Source organism: Limanda limanda, chromosome 4 (genome assembly GCF_963576545.1).
Source record: "Limanda limanda chromosome 4, fLimLim1.1, whole genome shotgun sequence".
Classification (NCBI taxonomy): Eukaryota; Metazoa; Chordata; class Actinopteri; order Pleuronectiformes; family Pleuronectidae; genus Limanda; species Limanda limanda.
In genome coordinates, this window is record NC_083639.1 from 28,820,761 (window position 1) to 28,838,040 (window position 17,280).

Genomic DNA, 17,280 nt, shown 5'->3' on the forward strand with positions numbered 1-17,280 from the left:
TTGGGTGGTCGTTCTATAGTTATCAACGTGGCCCGGGACAAACGTGATGTTGATCGCTATAACCAAATTGCGTAGCTTATACATCCAGGGTCATTATATCCGTTTTCCACTATAGGAGCAAAAAATAGTCTGTTTTCATTTCTATCTTCTCAGATGTTTTCCGAATTCTATCCATGATATTACTCATGATATTTAATAAGTGTTATCATTTGAAAAGGTTCATCAAACACATCACTTTCCTCAGACTATCCGTCGCTGCAGCTCCTCTTTTCAGCCTCTGTCTCAAACACTTGGTTAAAGCTCAGTCTGCCTTGATTGGCCAGCTGGTCTGCTCTGTTGTGATTGGTCAACTGGTTCCCTCATTAGGAGGTCTGATGTTGCAGATGGGTCCTTGAGCTGCCATTTTGGAGTTTGGCATTTTGTCCAGTGTTACTGTTTTTGGAAACCAGTAGTGTTATGATCTGTTTCTTGCGAACACAAAGTGCAGAACACAAACACAGCAGGATGATGCCGGAGCAGATTAAGGTGAACTTAGCACTTTTATTAGAACATGAGTATTTTTGTGATCTGCCCTGAAAAGACAAAGACATGAACATAAACACTGAGGTTTTTGGAGTTTCAGGAGGAAAACTGCCTCAGTTATTCTCTCACATGAGTTTAACTTTGTCCCCATCAGCTTTGAATGAGATCCTGGAGTGAAGACAAAAGAACAGTCTGGATTTTTTCTTTATTTCAAATTTCAGCTTCTTCACACATTACATTTTTATTACTATATACATATATAAGAGATTTAAAATGTATATAGACACGTATAAGAAACCCATGTGATGAGAGCTGCAGAACAAACCCTCAGAGGGACTCGATCAGGACCTACGCAGCAGCAGATCAAAATGCCTGTTCACTAAATATGTAAATACAATGAGGACGAGTGGATTCACACTTTACAATAATGATCCATGATAAAAGCAAACCAGGTTCCACATTAACAATGTGACCAAACATCCAATAACAATAATGCTCTGTGATTCCAACCAGAGTGAAGTTGATCTGTTGAACATGTTGATGCTCTGAGTTCATAGATCATTTCATCAGTAAAGTCTGTTCAGTGACTCTTGTTCAGTGATTTCATGGACACACAATCAGTTTGTTTCACCCCCCCCCCCACACACGCACACACACACAAATACAAGTATATAATACAAAATATACAAAGAGTCTGAAATCTGCTGTACTGACTGCTAGCTAGCTATTCATGTTGACAAAAACATAAAAGATTTGCAATTCTCGCGTGAGTCGCCGCCTGGCTGATCACACAGGAAGCGCTTTTCTCCACGCCGGTTCGGGGGTAAATGATGATGGTCTTCACAGGTGACTGAACTACTCAAGCCTGTAGCCGCCACCCCCAACAAGAGATTGAGTGCTTGTGTGTGTCTGTCAACTGACAAATATATGGATTAAGTACATAATTAAAGATGGCGAAATTTCATCATGTCGGGGCAAAAGTTGGAGAAATTGAAACTCGAGGAGAACAGCGGGAAAATCAAAAGTATGGGAATGCTGATTTGATCATTTATATAGTACTACCCGGCGCTACCCGGTGCTTCTCAGACCTTCCCGGACCCACCCGAACTTTGATCAACAAACCTGGAGACAAAAGAAGTTAAAGAATTAAACACAGAATCTAAATCACATCTATTTGAGTTTACACAACTCAGCTGTGTCTCCATACCAATGAACCCTAACTCCAGCATAGAGAGGCTGAGTGAATGTGGTCTTGACTCTGTGGAGGAGAGTCATGGTGTCAGAGACGCTGTAGAAGGACAGAACACCTGCACTGTGATCCAGGTACACTCCTACTCTGGAGGACACAGGACCTGACACTGGAGTCTTGATGTTGTTGTAATGAAACAACTCTCTCCATCACAATGTAGCATCCAAGATGTATCATTGAATCCAAATTCACGTGAGTTCACTGCTCTGCTGATATTCTTGTATGTGACTGCTACACCAACTCCTCCTCTCACCCTCACCCCCACCTCCACCTCCCAGTAACAACATCCAGTCAGACTCTCTCTACTCAGGGCCTGACACCAACCAGTGAATCTGTCTGGGTGATTAGAATAAGTTTTTTCTACACTCATTACTGTTACTTTTCTGTTTCCCTGAGATAACAACAGACATCTGTGTGCTGTGTTTGGATCCAGTGTGATTTCCTGTGAATATTTTAAGAAGTCAACTCTTGTCTCGGGCTCTGGTTGTGGCGCTAAAACAACCACTTGAGACACAATCTGTAAATTCTCTGTCTCTGTCTCATTCAGAATGTCCTGTAGTCGACCTCTGACCTGTGACACAGCTGCTGTCACATCCTCAAAGTACCTCAGAGGACGGATCCTGATGCTGGATGAGTGTGTAGATTCACTGAGTGACAGTGAGGGGTAGTTGTGTAGACTCTGGTTGTGATCCTTTGTGTCTGAGAGCTGCTTCAGTTCATGGTCTTTCCTCTTCAGCTCAGTGATCTCCTGCTCCAGTCTCTCCTGAAGCTCTCTGACTCGACTCACTTCAGTTTTCTGCTGGGATCTGATCTGCTGCTCCACATCAGAGCTTCTTTTCTCCAGCAGACGGATCAGCTCAGTGAAGATCCTCTCACTGTCCTCCACTGCTTTATCAGCAGAGCAGTTGACGGCCTCCTCCTCCTGTTGAAGCAGCTTCACATCTTTCTCTGTGTCCTGGACTCTCTGCTGGATTGTTTGTCTCCTCAGCCCGAGCTCTCTTTGCCTCTCAGTCCTTTCTGCTACAGCTGACACTGTGTTGTGGTATTTGTGTTCATCCACAGAGCAGAGATAACAGATACACTGCTGATCAGTGCGGCAGAACATCTTCATCACCTCGTCGTGACGAGAGCAGATGTTCTCTTGTAGCTTCTCCGAGGGATCCACCAGCTTGTGCTTCTTCAATGGAGCTGACTGAAGATGAGGCTGGATGTGTTTTTCACAGTAAGAGGCCAAACAATTCAAACAGGACTTGAGAGCTTTCAGTTTTCTCCCAGTGCAGACATCACAGACCACATCTTCAGGTCCAGCATAGCAGTTACAGCAGGAGCAGCTTGGAGTCCAGTCCTCTTCAGCTCCTCCACCAAATCAGCTAACATGGTGTTTTTCTCCAGGACAGGCCGCGGTGTGAAGGTCTGTCTACACTCACTACGTTTACATGATGGCATAAACCCGATTTCGGCTGAAGCCCGGTTTCTCTATCCATGGGGGGTTAACTGCTCTATCTCAGGGTACATGGCACTGAGAAATCCGACTCTTGTCCGAAAGCATTTCATACCCCGCTACGATAGGTGGCGCTGTTTTCATTACAGCTAGTGGTGACTACCAACAAAAAACAACAACAGCCTTCAACTCAGCATGCGAGAAAGATGACGAACGGAGAGCAAGGTGAAGCTACGTCCCTCTACATGATGTTGTGCATGTTTACTCTAGGAGTACTGCGAATGCGAACGGCGCATTTGATTAGAATGGTCCGGATCACGGCCAGGGAGGGAGGGGGGGGGGGGGGGGGGGCAGGATCTCAAGCGTGCGCAAAGACGTCATCTCCAGTTGTTGTCTAGCTTCCAGAGTTACATGCGCGCTTTGTCCGATATACAGCCAAATCCGATCTACTTATCTGGGGGTTGTTATCCGACTTCAGTCGGACACAAGAAATCTAGATTTGTGGAGTTACATGAAATGGATCTTCGATTAAAACCCGACAACGCCAGAAATCGGGTTTCAATCGGACACATGTAACCGCAGTGACTGAGGGCAGCTGTAGCTTCCTCTCTCCTCCCTATTGTCCCAGTGGGTGTTAATACAGCTCTTACAGTAGCTGTGTCCACAGTCAGTAATCACTGGATCCTTCAGCAGTTCCAGACAGATCGAACAGTAGAATCTTTCTCTATCCAGTTGAATTTCTTGCTGCGCCATATCAGCTGCTGCCAGAGAAGGTAGAATAGTTTCACTTTCTCTGGCAGAAACAGATCTCTGCTCCTCCCTCTCGTTCACTTCCTGCCGTGACTCAGCTCCCACAGTTCACAGCTTGTTGTCCACTCGTCCTTACACTTCTGTGAAGGGAGGAGACAAAGACATATCCTGACTGGGAGGAGCTGGTTGTTTATTAGAGGAAGAAGTTGTTGGTGTTTCAGGATTTACTGCATTTCACAGCGGCCTATTCGCACTTGGTGGTAAGAGGAGCTTTCAGTGAGAAGCAGAGTGTGTTTCCTTCACTCACAACAAACAGTAACAATTAAAGTCAAATCAAATAGATGCATTTAATAATAATGAATCAAATCTTTATTCATGAAGCACATCTCAAAATAAATAAATAAAAACTCGTGAAAATTACCAATACAAACTCACTCATAGCAGAATGACAAACTAAAAAAGTAAATTAAAGGTAAAGGTAAGGTTAAGGTCGTCTTTACTGCCCCCGAGGGGCCATTTGGTTTGTAAACAGTTGTCACACACTACCCATACAAATTATACCAATACATGAATACATAAAAAAAGCACTAAGAATCCATTAGTCCTTTGTTAATACTAAAATATATAAAAAAATGTGTGTGTGCCATACACCAGGCTACATCTGCTTTAAAAGTCCGACCGCTGAGGGGACAATGATCTTGATCTAGATGACAGAAATTGAAGCATGACCACACAATACAATAATAAAACTAGAATTAGGTAAAATCATGGCATGTGGTCCAATAACAGTAGGTTTTAGGTTTTTGATTTAAAGGAAGTTACCAACTCAGCCGGCCGCATTTCCTCAGGCAGGTTGTTCCACAGTCTCTGAACCTTATTTCTCAAATTCTGTCTTAGTGTTTAGCTTAGAATCTGGATCAGTTCAAAGTCTCTTGCCAGAGGATCTCTAGGATTAAAGATCTGTGATAAACTGAGCAGTCAGAGCGTTGAGAGTTTTACAAGTCATTTAAAGAAGCTTCAACTCGTTAGAAACTGAGAGTCAGGGTAAAGAGGCTACAACCAGGCTGATGTGTTCCAACCTGTTGAATCTGGTTAGAATCCTGACAGCAGAGTTCTGTTCTGTCTGAGGAGGCTCCTCACTTTTCTATAGAGACATATAAAAAGACCGTTTCTCTAATTATTCACCTATATACATCACCTGGTTTTATTATGAGGTTTAAACAGTTGTTTGCAGAGTAACACAATATTTAAAGAAGTGTCATGTACTGGGTGAATGAAATGTTTAAATACTCTGAACAAACAACATAATTAAAAAGACAGAAAATGAATTTTTGATAACTTTATTAAAATCCCAACAAAATTAAGATAAAAACAAGTAAGGACAGGAATTTAAATCCTTAATGATGAATTTGAAACAAATGAAAAACATAGCAATCCTCAATATGTTTATGATATTATCGATAAAATCGAATGTGATTACATGTGTAATATTCGGACACCGACCCCTAATGTTATTCTCTCACACCCACAGGTGGATTAATACAATGATTAGTGATTTATCTTCAGTTCAGGGTCTGTGTAGGTGGAGTTGGAGCACGTGGAACATGGTGACCAGCAAATACTCATACACAACGAAGATGGACGTTTCCTACGACACTCGTTTTTTTGCTAACATACGCTCCAACGTTAACGCCCAGCTGAACGGAGACAATCCTGTTATAGATGAATCCATCAGAGGCCACTGGCTCCTGAACAGTCACTCATGAGTTTGGAGAAGCTCCTGCACGGTCCATGCTTTACAAATTACTTAAGGATATAAAGGTCTTTGGTGTCTGGGCAACTCAGAAGGTCTTGAAGGTACGTTACACTTTACTTCTATTACAATGTATTAATTAGATTATTAAACATATTAATGCCTGAAATAAAGTGTAGTTGATCTGTTGGACATGTTGACGCTCTGAGGTCATTGATCATTTCATCAGTAAAGTCTGTTCAGTGACTCTTGTTCAGTGAGTTCATAAACACACAATCAGTTTGTCTCACCTCCATCTCACATGTGGAAAAGAAAAGAACAAATAATCAGCTCATTGATGAGGATCAGGATCAACACAGGTTCTAAAACATCACACAACCTGATTTCTACATTGATTTAGAAAACAACAGCAACATTAATTATTTCAAACACATTCATGTCAGTGTAATTATAGATTTCTGTCTTTACAAAGTGAGAACTAAATATGTGTGATAAAGGAAGGTCAGTGTTTGTTTGACAGCTGATGTCTGTGCGGAGCAGAAACGTCACCACGACGAACTTTGATCAACAAACATGGAGACAAAAGAAGTTAAAGATTTAAACACAGAATCTAAATCACTGCCTTTAATGACTGGAGTCTATTTGAGTTTACAGAACTCAGCTGTGTCTTCATAATTACAAACCCTAACTCCAGCATAGAGAGGCTGAGTGAATGTGCTCTGGACTCTGTGGAGGAGAGTCATGGTGTCAGAGACGCTGTAGAAGGACAGAACACCTGCACTGTGATCCAGGTACACTCCTACTCTGGAGGACACAGGACCTGACACTGGAGTCATGATACTGTTGTAATACAATTTATAACTGTTTCTAAGACAAACTAACACCCAAGATTTATTATTGTATCCAAATTCACATTCATCTGAGTCTCCTGCTCTTCTGATATTCTTGTAGGTGACTGCTACCTCAATTTCTCCTCTCACCTCCACCTCCCAGTAACAACGTCCAGTCAGACTCTCTCCACTCAGGACCTGAGGCCATTCAGTGAATCTGTCTGGGTGATCAGAATAAGACTGTTCTGAATCTGATTCTGATTCTGATTCTTGTCTCATCCATGTTACTTTTCTGTTTCCCTCAGATAATAACAGCGCTGTGTTTGCTGTGTTTGGATCCAGTGTGATTTCCTGTGAATATTTTAAGAAGTCAGCTCTGTTCTCTTGCTCTGGTTGTGGCAGTAAAACATCCACTTGAGACACAATCTGTAAAATGTCTGTCTCACTCAGAATGTCCTGTAGTCGACCTCTGACCTGTGACACAGCTGCTGTCACGTCCTCAAAGTACCTCAGAGGACGGATCCTGATGCTGGATGAGTGTGTAGATTCACTGAGTGGTGACAGTGAGAGGTAGTTGTGTAGAAACTGGTTGTGGTCCTCTGTGTCTGAGAGCTGCTTCAGTTCATGGTCTTTCCTCTTCAGCTCAGTGATCTCCTGCTCCAGTCCGTCCTGAAGCTCTCTGACTCGACTCACTTCAGTTTCCTGCTGGGATCTGATCTGCTGCTTCACATCAGAGCATCTTTTCTCCAGCAGACGGATCAGCTCAGTGAAGATCTCCTCACTGTACTCCACTGCTTTTTCAGCAGAGCCATTGATGGCCTCCTCCTCCTGTGGAAGCAGCTTCACATCTGTCTCTGTGTCCTGGACTCTCTGCTGGATTGTTTGTCTCCTCAGCCCGAGCTCTCTCTGCCTCACAGTCCATTCTGCTGCAGCTGACACTGTGTCGTGGCCTTTATGTTCCTCCACAGAGCAGAGATAACAGATACACTGCTGTTCATTGCGGCAGAACATCTTCATCACCTTGTCGTGACGAGGGCAGATGTTCTCCTGGAGCTTCTCTGAGGGCTCCACAAGCTTGTGCTTCTTAAATGGAGCTGACTGAAAATGAGGCTGGAGGTGTTTTTCACAATAAGAGACCAAACTATCCAAACAGGACTTGCGAGCTTTCCGTTTTCTCCCAGTGCAGAAATCACAGGCCACATCTTCAGGTCCAGAATAGCAGTGAGCAGCAGGAGCAGGTTGGAGTCCAGTCTTCTTCAGCTCCTCCACTAAATCAGCTAACATGGTGTTTTTCTCCAGGACAGGCCTCGGTGTGAAGGTCTCTCTACACTGAGGGCAGTTGTAGCTTCCTCTCTCCTCCCCATTGTCCCAGTGGGTGTTAATACAGCTCTTACAGTAGCTGTGTCCACAGCCAGTAGTCACAGGATCCTTCAGCAGATCCAGACAGATAGAACAGCAGAATCTTTCACTGTCCAGTTTAATTTCTTGCTGCTCCATTTCAGCTGCTGCCAGTGAATGTAGAACAGGTTCACTTCCTCTGAGCAGATACAGATCTCGTCTCCTCACCCTCTCGTTCACTTCCTGCATTGACTCAGCTCCCACAGTTCACAGCTTGTTGTTCAGTGGTCCTTACACCTACACGTCTGTGAAGGGAGGAGACAAATACATGTCCTGACTGGGAGGAGCTGGTTGTGTTTGAGGAAGAAGTTGTTGGTGTTTCAGGTTTTACCGCATTCCACAGCGGCCTGTTCACACTTGGTGTTAAGAGGAGCTTTCAGTGAGAGGCAGAGTGTGTTTCCTTCATTCACAACATACAGGAACAATTAAAGTCAAATCAAATAGATGCATTTAATAATAATAATGAATCGAATCTTTATTTATAAAGCACATCTCAGAACAAATAAAGAAAACTAGTTCAAAATAATAAATGCAAACTCACTCATAATAGAATGAAAAACTAAAAAAGTTAGTGTGAGGTGTGCTCTGACTGACGCTGACGCCCACTCCGCCTACAGCTCTAGGGAAGGAAGAACAGGGACACCTAGTGTCCAGTTGAGGGTGGAAGGGGTTGTCACCATATGCTGACCTTTCCGATCTAGTTCTATCTATTGAGCAGTGTTGCCACAGTTACTTTGAAAAAGTAACTTAGTTACTTTACAGAGTACTTGATTTTAAAAGTAACAATGCCTGTCAAGCTCATCCAAGATAATATGTTGAAATGGAGAGAGTGGCATCACTGTACAGTTTCCTAAAAGAAGTCTTTCTGCTGACACCAAAACACTGTGCTTCACATAAAGCATATCGGTTGTGTCATCGCTTGTCAAAGTTCCAACCCTTTGTCCTTCCAAATAACTATCAATCTCAGCACCATATTCACATGTCCACGGCATACTAAGCTGTTGACTCTGCTGAAATTGTCTCATAATTTGAACTTCAATAGTCCTAATGTTGTTCCTCAACTTTCCCAGTATTCCTGATGACAGGCAAAGCAGGGCTGCTTTGTAAACCTGACGTCCTGTGAAAGAGCTGTCTACCAAAATTATGCCATGCCAAAGTTCTTTGAGCTCATCAACCAAGGGCTCTAAGAAAGCATTTGTGTTAAGCGATGGCTCCTTTGGGCCAGGTATTAGTCCAACAAGAATCATATTTTCTTCCTTAAAACCGTCTTCAAGAGGTAGATTTAAAAATGACCAATTAAATGGCTCCCACTGAATATGGTGCATGTTTGAAAGGGTGGAACAAGTCCACATTCATCATCAAGGCCAAATTATTTTGCTCTGCTAAAAATGGCTCTCCATTCACATACTGGTAATCCTGCCATACTTGTCCATCATAAACATCTAAGGGTATGTACTAACACACCCTCAGGTATGTTCAGTTTTCACCATTCGTCACATCTCTCTTCAAACCCAGGTATTTTAACAAGTGATTCCAGAGACTTTACAACACAGTTGTAACAGTACCGTCGTATTGGATAGACATACTCTTTACCGCTGGAATATTTTGCTTTTCTTAGCAAGGCACATTTCTTCCTTAGTGCAGACCTCTTATGTGGGTGTTTGTAGAATGGGATGTAGTGACAAGTTTTGCACATCCTTGTACCATCCGATCTGAGCTCATAGGTTTCTGTTGGACTGTATACTGTCATACATTTTGCACAATCACATATAGTAAATAATTTCATGAAGGATGCCTGTCCAGCCCCTCAAAGAGAATAAGGTCTTTGGCATATTGTTTGAGGGATTTGTTGGCATTGTCAGAAATCTGGAAGGTTGCTTGCCATGACAAAATCGTCATAGAATTTTCATTCTTCTTTCTGAAGACTGACTGCTTTCATGTTCCTCTCCAGCTTGAATGTGATAGACTTCACTCTGATCCTCTGCCTGATGTGTAGTCATTTAATCATCCTGTACTCATTTAAAGTACAACTTAAAAAATGGCTCAAAACAAACAGGTAATTAGCTATAGCAAATGGCCAGTTTCACTCTAAAAGGGATATCATATGTGCAGTTGCACTTGGAAAAGACCAAACCCCAGCACATTAACAATCCTATTTGAAAGTGAAAAGGCCATAAAATGTGCAGCCTCACTCTGAAAAGACCACACCCAGCACGTTAATAATCCTATTTGAAAGTGAAAAGATCCTATGTGCCTCTCAAACAGCAAGCTTAGAATCTACAAACGATTTGCTTCATAGTGACCCAAACAACATTCTGTACACTTTTTTTTATGTTCCACGTGGAAGACCTTGCGAGACAAGAGCATATAAACCGTTAACAGAGATGCATTCCGGACTCATATTTCCGGCAATATTGCTCTCGTATCCACTCTGTACCTGCTTTTAGCCCACAGCAAGATTATTACCTCAAACGTAATATTCACGATGACCGGCGTCGCCTTAACTTTACCTCGCAAGAAACACCACTGAACCAGGGAGAGCATGGTGACCGAAGTGTTTCAGACAGTCCTGCCCCCAAGGACAGGATACTCTTGGCTGCGATGAATGGTTTGTCTCGCCAGATGACTGTTCAGAGGCTGGTCGATTTAGCACAAGTCGTCACCGCAGGCCAAGCTTCCGTGGACGAGCGGCTAACTGCCCTGGGGGGTTTCCGTCCCAGTGGGCCGGAGCCAAAATGAAAAGACGGACGCAGTGTCCCAAGCTTGTGTAAGTGTTAAGCTAAAAGAAGCCATTTTGCTAACTGCTCAGCCACCAGCAGCTTCACTTGGATTCTTATGCTAATTAGGTCACACCTTCGCTCTGTGGCTTCAACCCCCCCCCGTGGCTCTCTCCCTTTCTTCTCCAGACCCCCCCCTCTTTCTCCCACAACAGGACTTATCAGACCTTTTATCAAGACAGATGTGAGACTGACCAGCGTTGTGACACACACACATTTCGAGCTAATTTCAAGATTAAAACCAAGCAGACACACAGACCAGCTAAAATTTGAAATCCCAACAGATCCTCTGGTAGGAGACTTTGAACTGATCCAGAATCTCAGCTAAACACTAAAGGCCAATTTATGCTTTTGCGTATTTTGTAAAACGGATAGATAAGACCGCCCTATCCGTCGTGGAACGCCCTCTCCGAGCGCGTCGGAGAGCTTTACGTACACGTCTGATTTTTCTGACTCTCCGTCTTCATGTTGGAGACCCGACGGACAGCTCTTGGCTGTGATTGGTCCGCGAACGACATCATTTCCGTACGACGTCATTTCTGTTCGACGTCATTTCCGGCCTCAAACGTCCTGCTTGACAGCTAACCCAAACACACCTATGATTCTACGATTAATGTGACGTGTGTGTTAAGCCAGCGGAGTTGTCCGGCTGACGGTGGCTCGTTCGAGCACTGAGGGCATGTGTGCACGGTCACAGACGGTTATAACGAGCTTTCAAAACGGCGCTAGCAGGCTAGGCTAGCGGGCTAGGATAGCCACCATGCTAACTGCGGTGGAAACAGTGCAAGAACCCGCCGTCACGACTTTAATTCCACTTCTATCATGACACTGTTTCTATAATACCGTCAGGTTAGAAGCAAACACTGGATAGTAGTAGTTAGTGCCGGGAGTCCCTGCTGACTGTGTGTGGAAGCTGGGGGGGAGCTAGGTCCGTGTAGCTTCTAGCTACATGTAGCCTCAAGCAGATTCAAGCTGTGGAATCAGCAACACAGTTCGGAAACAAGACCGGGGAACCGCTGCGCTAAGAAACGATTACATCAGCATTTTGACCCGCTGGGTGTCACTTTATTTAGTTCTGTTAGTTGCCATGGTTCAGTGTGTGGGACGCAAGCTAACATGTAAACAAAGACAAGTGGACTTCTTCTTCCCAAATGGGGTAGGCTTCTCTGAGCTCGTCTTCCGTTGCGCCACCTATGGGTTTGGCGGTGAATTTTTTTCGACGTACAGTGGTCGGATTAGTAAAAATCAAAAAGACCATTGCCCCCCGTGGAGCCCTCTCCGAGAAACGGAGAACGTAGAGGTATATAAGAGCCTTAAGCCAGAGTTTTAGAGATAAGTTCAGAGACTGTGGAACAACCTGCCTGAGGAAATGCAGCCGGCTGAGTCGGTAACTTCCTTTAAATCAAAACCTAAAAAAAACCTTAACCTTAACTTAACTTATTCAACTTTTTTAGTTTCTCATTCTACTGTGAGTGAGTTTGAAGTTATTATTTTTACGAGTTTTCTTTATTTGTTCTGAGATGTGCTTTATGAATATAGATGAGATTTATTGTTATTATTGAATGCATCTATTTGATTTGACTTTAATTATCACTGTATGTTGTGAATGAAGGATAATACACTCTGCCTCTAAGTGAAAGCTCCTCTTAACACCAAGTGTAAACAGGCCGCTGTGGAATGCAGCAAAACCTGAAACACCAACAACTTCTTCCTCAAACACGACCAGCTCCTCCCAGTCAGGACACATCTGTGTCTCCTCCCTTCACAGACGTGTAAGTGTAAGGACCACTGAACAACAAGCTTTGAACTGTGGGAGATGAGTCACTGCAGGAAGCCAACTAGAGAGGGAGCAGCAGAGATCTGTTTCTGCTCAGAGGAAGTGAATCTTTTCTACAGTCTCTGGCAGCAGCTGAAATGGCTGAGCAAGAAATTCAACTGTACAGAGAAAGATTCTGCTGTTCGATCTGTCTGGATCTACTGAAGGATCCGGTGACAACTGGCTGTGGACACAGCTACTGTAAGAGCTGTATTAACAACCACTGGGACAATGGGGAGGAGAGAGGAAGCTACAGCTGCCCTCAGTGTAGACAGACCTTCACACCGAGGCCTGTCCTGTGGAAAAACACTATGTTAGCTGATTTAGTGGAGGAGCTGAAGAAGACTGGACTCCAAGCTGCTCCTCCTGATCACTGCTATGCTGGACCTGAAGATGTGGCCTGTGATTTCTGCACTGGGAGAAAACGGAAAGCCTGTAAGTCCTGTTTGGATTGTTTGGTCTCTTACTGTGAAAAACACCTCCAGCCTCATTTTCAGTCAGCTCCATTTAAGAAGCACAAGCTGGTTGAGCCCTCGGAGAAGCTCCAGGAGAACATCTGCTCTCATCACGACGAGGTGATGAAGATGTTCTGCCGCACTGATCAGCAGTGTATCTGTTATCTCTGCTCTGTGGAGAAACATAAACACCACAACATAGTGTCAGCTGTAGCAGAAAGGACTGAGAGGCAGAGGGAGCTTGAGGTGAGGAGACTAACAATCCAGCACAGAGTCAAGGTCACAGAGAAAGACTTGAAGCTGCTTCAACAGGAGGAAGAGGCCGTCAATGGCTCTGCTGATAAAGCAGTGGAGGACAGTGAGAAGATCTTCACTGAGCTGATCCGTCTGCTGGAGAAAAGAAGCTCTGATGTGAAGCAGCAGATCAGATCCCAGCAGGAAACTGAAGTGAGTCGAGTCAGAGAGCTTCAGGAGAGACTGGAGCAGGAGATCACTGAGCTGAAGAGGAAAGACCATGAACTGCAGCAGCTCTCAGACACAGAAGATCACTACCAGTTTCTACACAACTACCCCTCACTGTCACCACTCAGTGGATTTACACACTCATCCAACATCAGGATCCGTCCTCTGAGGTACTTTGACGACGTGACAGCAGCTGTTTCTCAGGTCAGAGGTCGACTACAGGACATTCTGAGTGAGACAGAGACAAAGATTTTACAGATTGTGTCTCGAGTGGATGTTTTACTGCCACAACCAGAGCCAGAGACCAGAGCTGACTTCTTAAAATATTCACAGGAAATCACACTGGATCCAAACACAGCACACAAACAAATGTTATTATCTGAGGGAAACAGAAAAGTAACATGTATGAGAGAAGAACAGTCTTATTCTGATCACCCAGACAGATTCACTGTTTGGTATCAGGTTCTGAGTAGAGAGAGTCTGACTGGACATTGTTACTGGGAGGTGGAGGTGGGGTTGGGGAGGAGATGGACAGGATCAGTTGGTGTAGCAGTCACATACCAGAATATATGCAGAGGAAAAGACCCAGAAAGCAGATTTGGAGTCAATGATAAATCTTGGATGTTAGATTGTAAACGAGAGAGTTATCTGTTTCATTACAACAGGACCAAGACTCCAGTGTCAGGTCCTGTGTCCTCCAGAGTAGGAGTGTACCTGGATCACAGTGCAGGTGTTCTGTCCTTCTACAGCGTCTCTGACACCATGACTCTCCTCCACAGAATCCAGACCACATTCACTCAGCCTCTCTATGCTGGAGTTAGGTTTTATATTAATCGATCCACAGCTGAGTTCTGTAACCTCAAATAGACCTGAGTCATTAAAAGCAGTGATTTAGATTCTGTGTTTAAATCTTTAACTTCTTTTGTCTCCATGTTTGTTGATCAAAGTTCGTCGTGGTGACTTTTCGGCTCCGCACAGAGATCAGCTGTCAATCAAACACTGACCTTCCTTTATCACACATATTTAGTTCTCACTTTGTAAAGACAGAAATCTATAATTACATTGGCATGAATGTGTTTGAAAGAACTAATGTTGCTGTTGTTTTCTAAATCACAGTAGAAATCAGGTTGTGTGATGTTTTAGAACCTGTGTTAATCCTGATTCTCATCAATGAGCTGATTATTTGTTCTTTACTTTTCCACATGTGAGATGGAGGTGAAACAAACTGATTGTGTGTCCATGAACTCACTGAACAAGAGTCACTGAACATACTTTACTGATGAAATGATCAATAACCGCAGAGCATCAACATGTCCAATAGATCAACTACACTTTATTTCAGGTATTAATATGTTTATTAATCTAATTAATACATTCTAACAGTTATAAAGTGTAATTTACCTTCAAGACCTTCTGTGTTGTCCAGATACCAAAGACCTTTATATCCTTAAGTCATTTGTAAAGCATGGACCGTGCAGGAGCTTCTCCAAACTCATGAGTGACTTTTCAGGTGCCAGTGGCCTCTGATGGATTCATGTGTGACAGGATAGTCTCCGTTCAGCCGGGCGTTAACGTTGGAGCGTATGTTAGCAAAAAAAATGGGTCGTAGGAAACGTGCATCTACTTTGTGTGTGAGTGTTTGCTGGTCACCATGTTCCACGTGCTCCACCTCCACGGACCCTGAACTGAAGATAAATCACTAATCATTGTATTAATCCACCTGTGTCTGTGAGAGGATAACGTTGGGGGTCGGTGTCTGAATATTACACATGTCATCACTTTAGATTTAATGGATAATATCATAAGCATATTGAGGATTGCTTTGTTTTTCATTTGTTTTGAATTCATCATTAATGACTTAAATTCCTTTCCTTAATTGTTTTTGTTTTTATCTTAATTTTGTTGGGATTTTAATAAAGTTATAAAGAAAATTGTTTTCTATGTTTTTAATTATTACGTGTGTTTACAGTATTTAAACATTTCATTCACCCAGTACATGACACTTCTTTAAATATTGTGTTACTCTGCAAACAACTTTTTAAACCTCATAATTAAACCAGGTGATGTATTTTGGTGAATAATTAGAGCAACGGTCTTTTTATATGTCTCTATAGAAAAGTGAGGAGCCTCCTCAGACAGAACAGAACTCTGCTGCCAGGATTCTAACTAGAGTCAACAGGTTGGAACACATCAGCCTGATTTTAGCCTCTTTACACTCACTGCGGTTACATGTGTCCGATTGAAACCCGATTTCTGGCGTTGTCCGGTTTCAATCGAAGATCCATGTCATGTAACTCCACAAATCTAGATTTCTTGTGTCCGACTGAAGTCGGATAACCACCCCCAGATAAGTAGATCGGATCTGGCTGTATATCGGACAATGCGCGCATGTAACTCTGGAAGCTAGACAACAACTGGAGAAGACGTCTTTGCGCATGCTTGAGATCCTGCCCCCCCCTCCCTCCCTGGTCGTGACCCGGAAGTCGACACGTAGATAAAATGTCGCTGCCCGGTGCCGGCCGGCACTCGCCATTACCATTCTAATCAAATGCGCCGTTCGCATTCGCAGTACTCCTAGAGTAAACATGCACAACATCATGTAGAGGGACGTAGCTTCACCTTGCTCTCCGTTCGTCATCTTTCTCGCATGCTGAGTTGAAGGCTGTTGTTGTTTTTGTGTTGCTAGTGGTGACGAGGTCAAGCGGAAATGGCTGGATCACCACTAGCTGTAATGAAAACAGCGCCACCTATCGTAGCGGGGTATGAAATGCTTTCGGACAAGAGTCGGATTTCTCAGTGCCATGTACCCTGAGATAGAGCAGTTAACCCCCCATGGATAGAGAAACCCGATTTCGGCCGAAATCGGGTTTCAGTGATTCTGCCATCATGTAAACGTACTGACTGACTCTCAGTTTCTAACGAGTTGAAGCTTCTTTAAATGACTTGTAAAACTCTCAATGCTCTGACTGCTCAGTTTATCACAGATCTTTAATCATTGAGATCCTCTGACAGGAGACTTTGAACTGATCCAGATTCTAAGTTAAACACTAGGATAGAATTCTAGAAATAAGGTTGAGAGACTGTGGAACAACCTGCCTGAGGAAATGCAGCCAGCTGAGTTGGTAACTTCCTTTAAATCAAAACCTAAAACCTACTTTTATCGAACCTGTTGAGATTTTAAATGTAAGCTTCTCTCTGTGTGTGTGAATAAGTTTATGGAACTGAACTCTAAACAGAGAGGAGGATGGGGGCAGGAGCCGTTTGAGCCAAATATACGGCCTTCTCACAATGATTTGTATTAGCTGTTGCTGCTTGGTGTTAATCTTGAAGTCAAAATGTGTGTGCGTCACATCGCTGCTCAGTCTCACACCTGTCTTGATGAAGGGGCCATTTGGTTTGTAAACAGTTGTCACACACAACCCATAGACAGCATAACAATATATAAATACATAAAAAGAGCATTAAGAATCCATTAGTCCTTTGTTAAAATATATTAAAATTTTTAGGTTTTAGGTTTTGTTTTAAAGGAAGTTACCGACTCAGCTGACTGCATTTCCTCTGAGAGCTCTTCCTGCACCCAAAATAAATATTTATTGTTGAACAGCCTCTTTGTGCTCGGGCTAGCTGTGTAGTAAGAGCGGGAGAGCCACACTGCAGATAGACATTGGCGTTGTAGGCTTCAACATTTTGCAAAACGGAATACGGGAGAAATGCTAGCAAATGAGCCTGCATTGATGTTTTGCAATTGCTAAAAGACCAAAATGTTTGTGGTCGAGTTGGCTCACTAGCAGTGCTATTAGAATAGAGACTATATCGGCAATACCTGC

At 43.4% G+C, this 17,280-nt stretch overlaps 1 protein-coding gene and 1 pseudogene across 1 annotated transcript; one reads left to right on the top strand and one right to left on the bottom strand.

Annotated features, from left to right (window-relative positions):
* Positions 1-1,692: 1,692 nt before the first annotated feature.
* Positions 1,693-8,042, bottom strand: LOC133000148 (E3 ubiquitin/ISG15 ligase TRIM25-like; annotated as a pseudogene).
* Positions 8,043-12,634: 4,592 nt separating this feature from the next.
* On the top strand, positions 12,635-14,320 carry LOC133000642 (tripartite motif-containing protein 16-like). The gene has a single exon (XM_061070594.1). It carries the CDS (start codon positions 12,635-12,637, stop codon positions 14,318-14,320), a length of 1,686 nt encoding a protein of 561 aa, XP_060926577.1.
* The last annotated feature ends 2,960 nt before the right edge of the window (positions 14,321-17,280 follow it).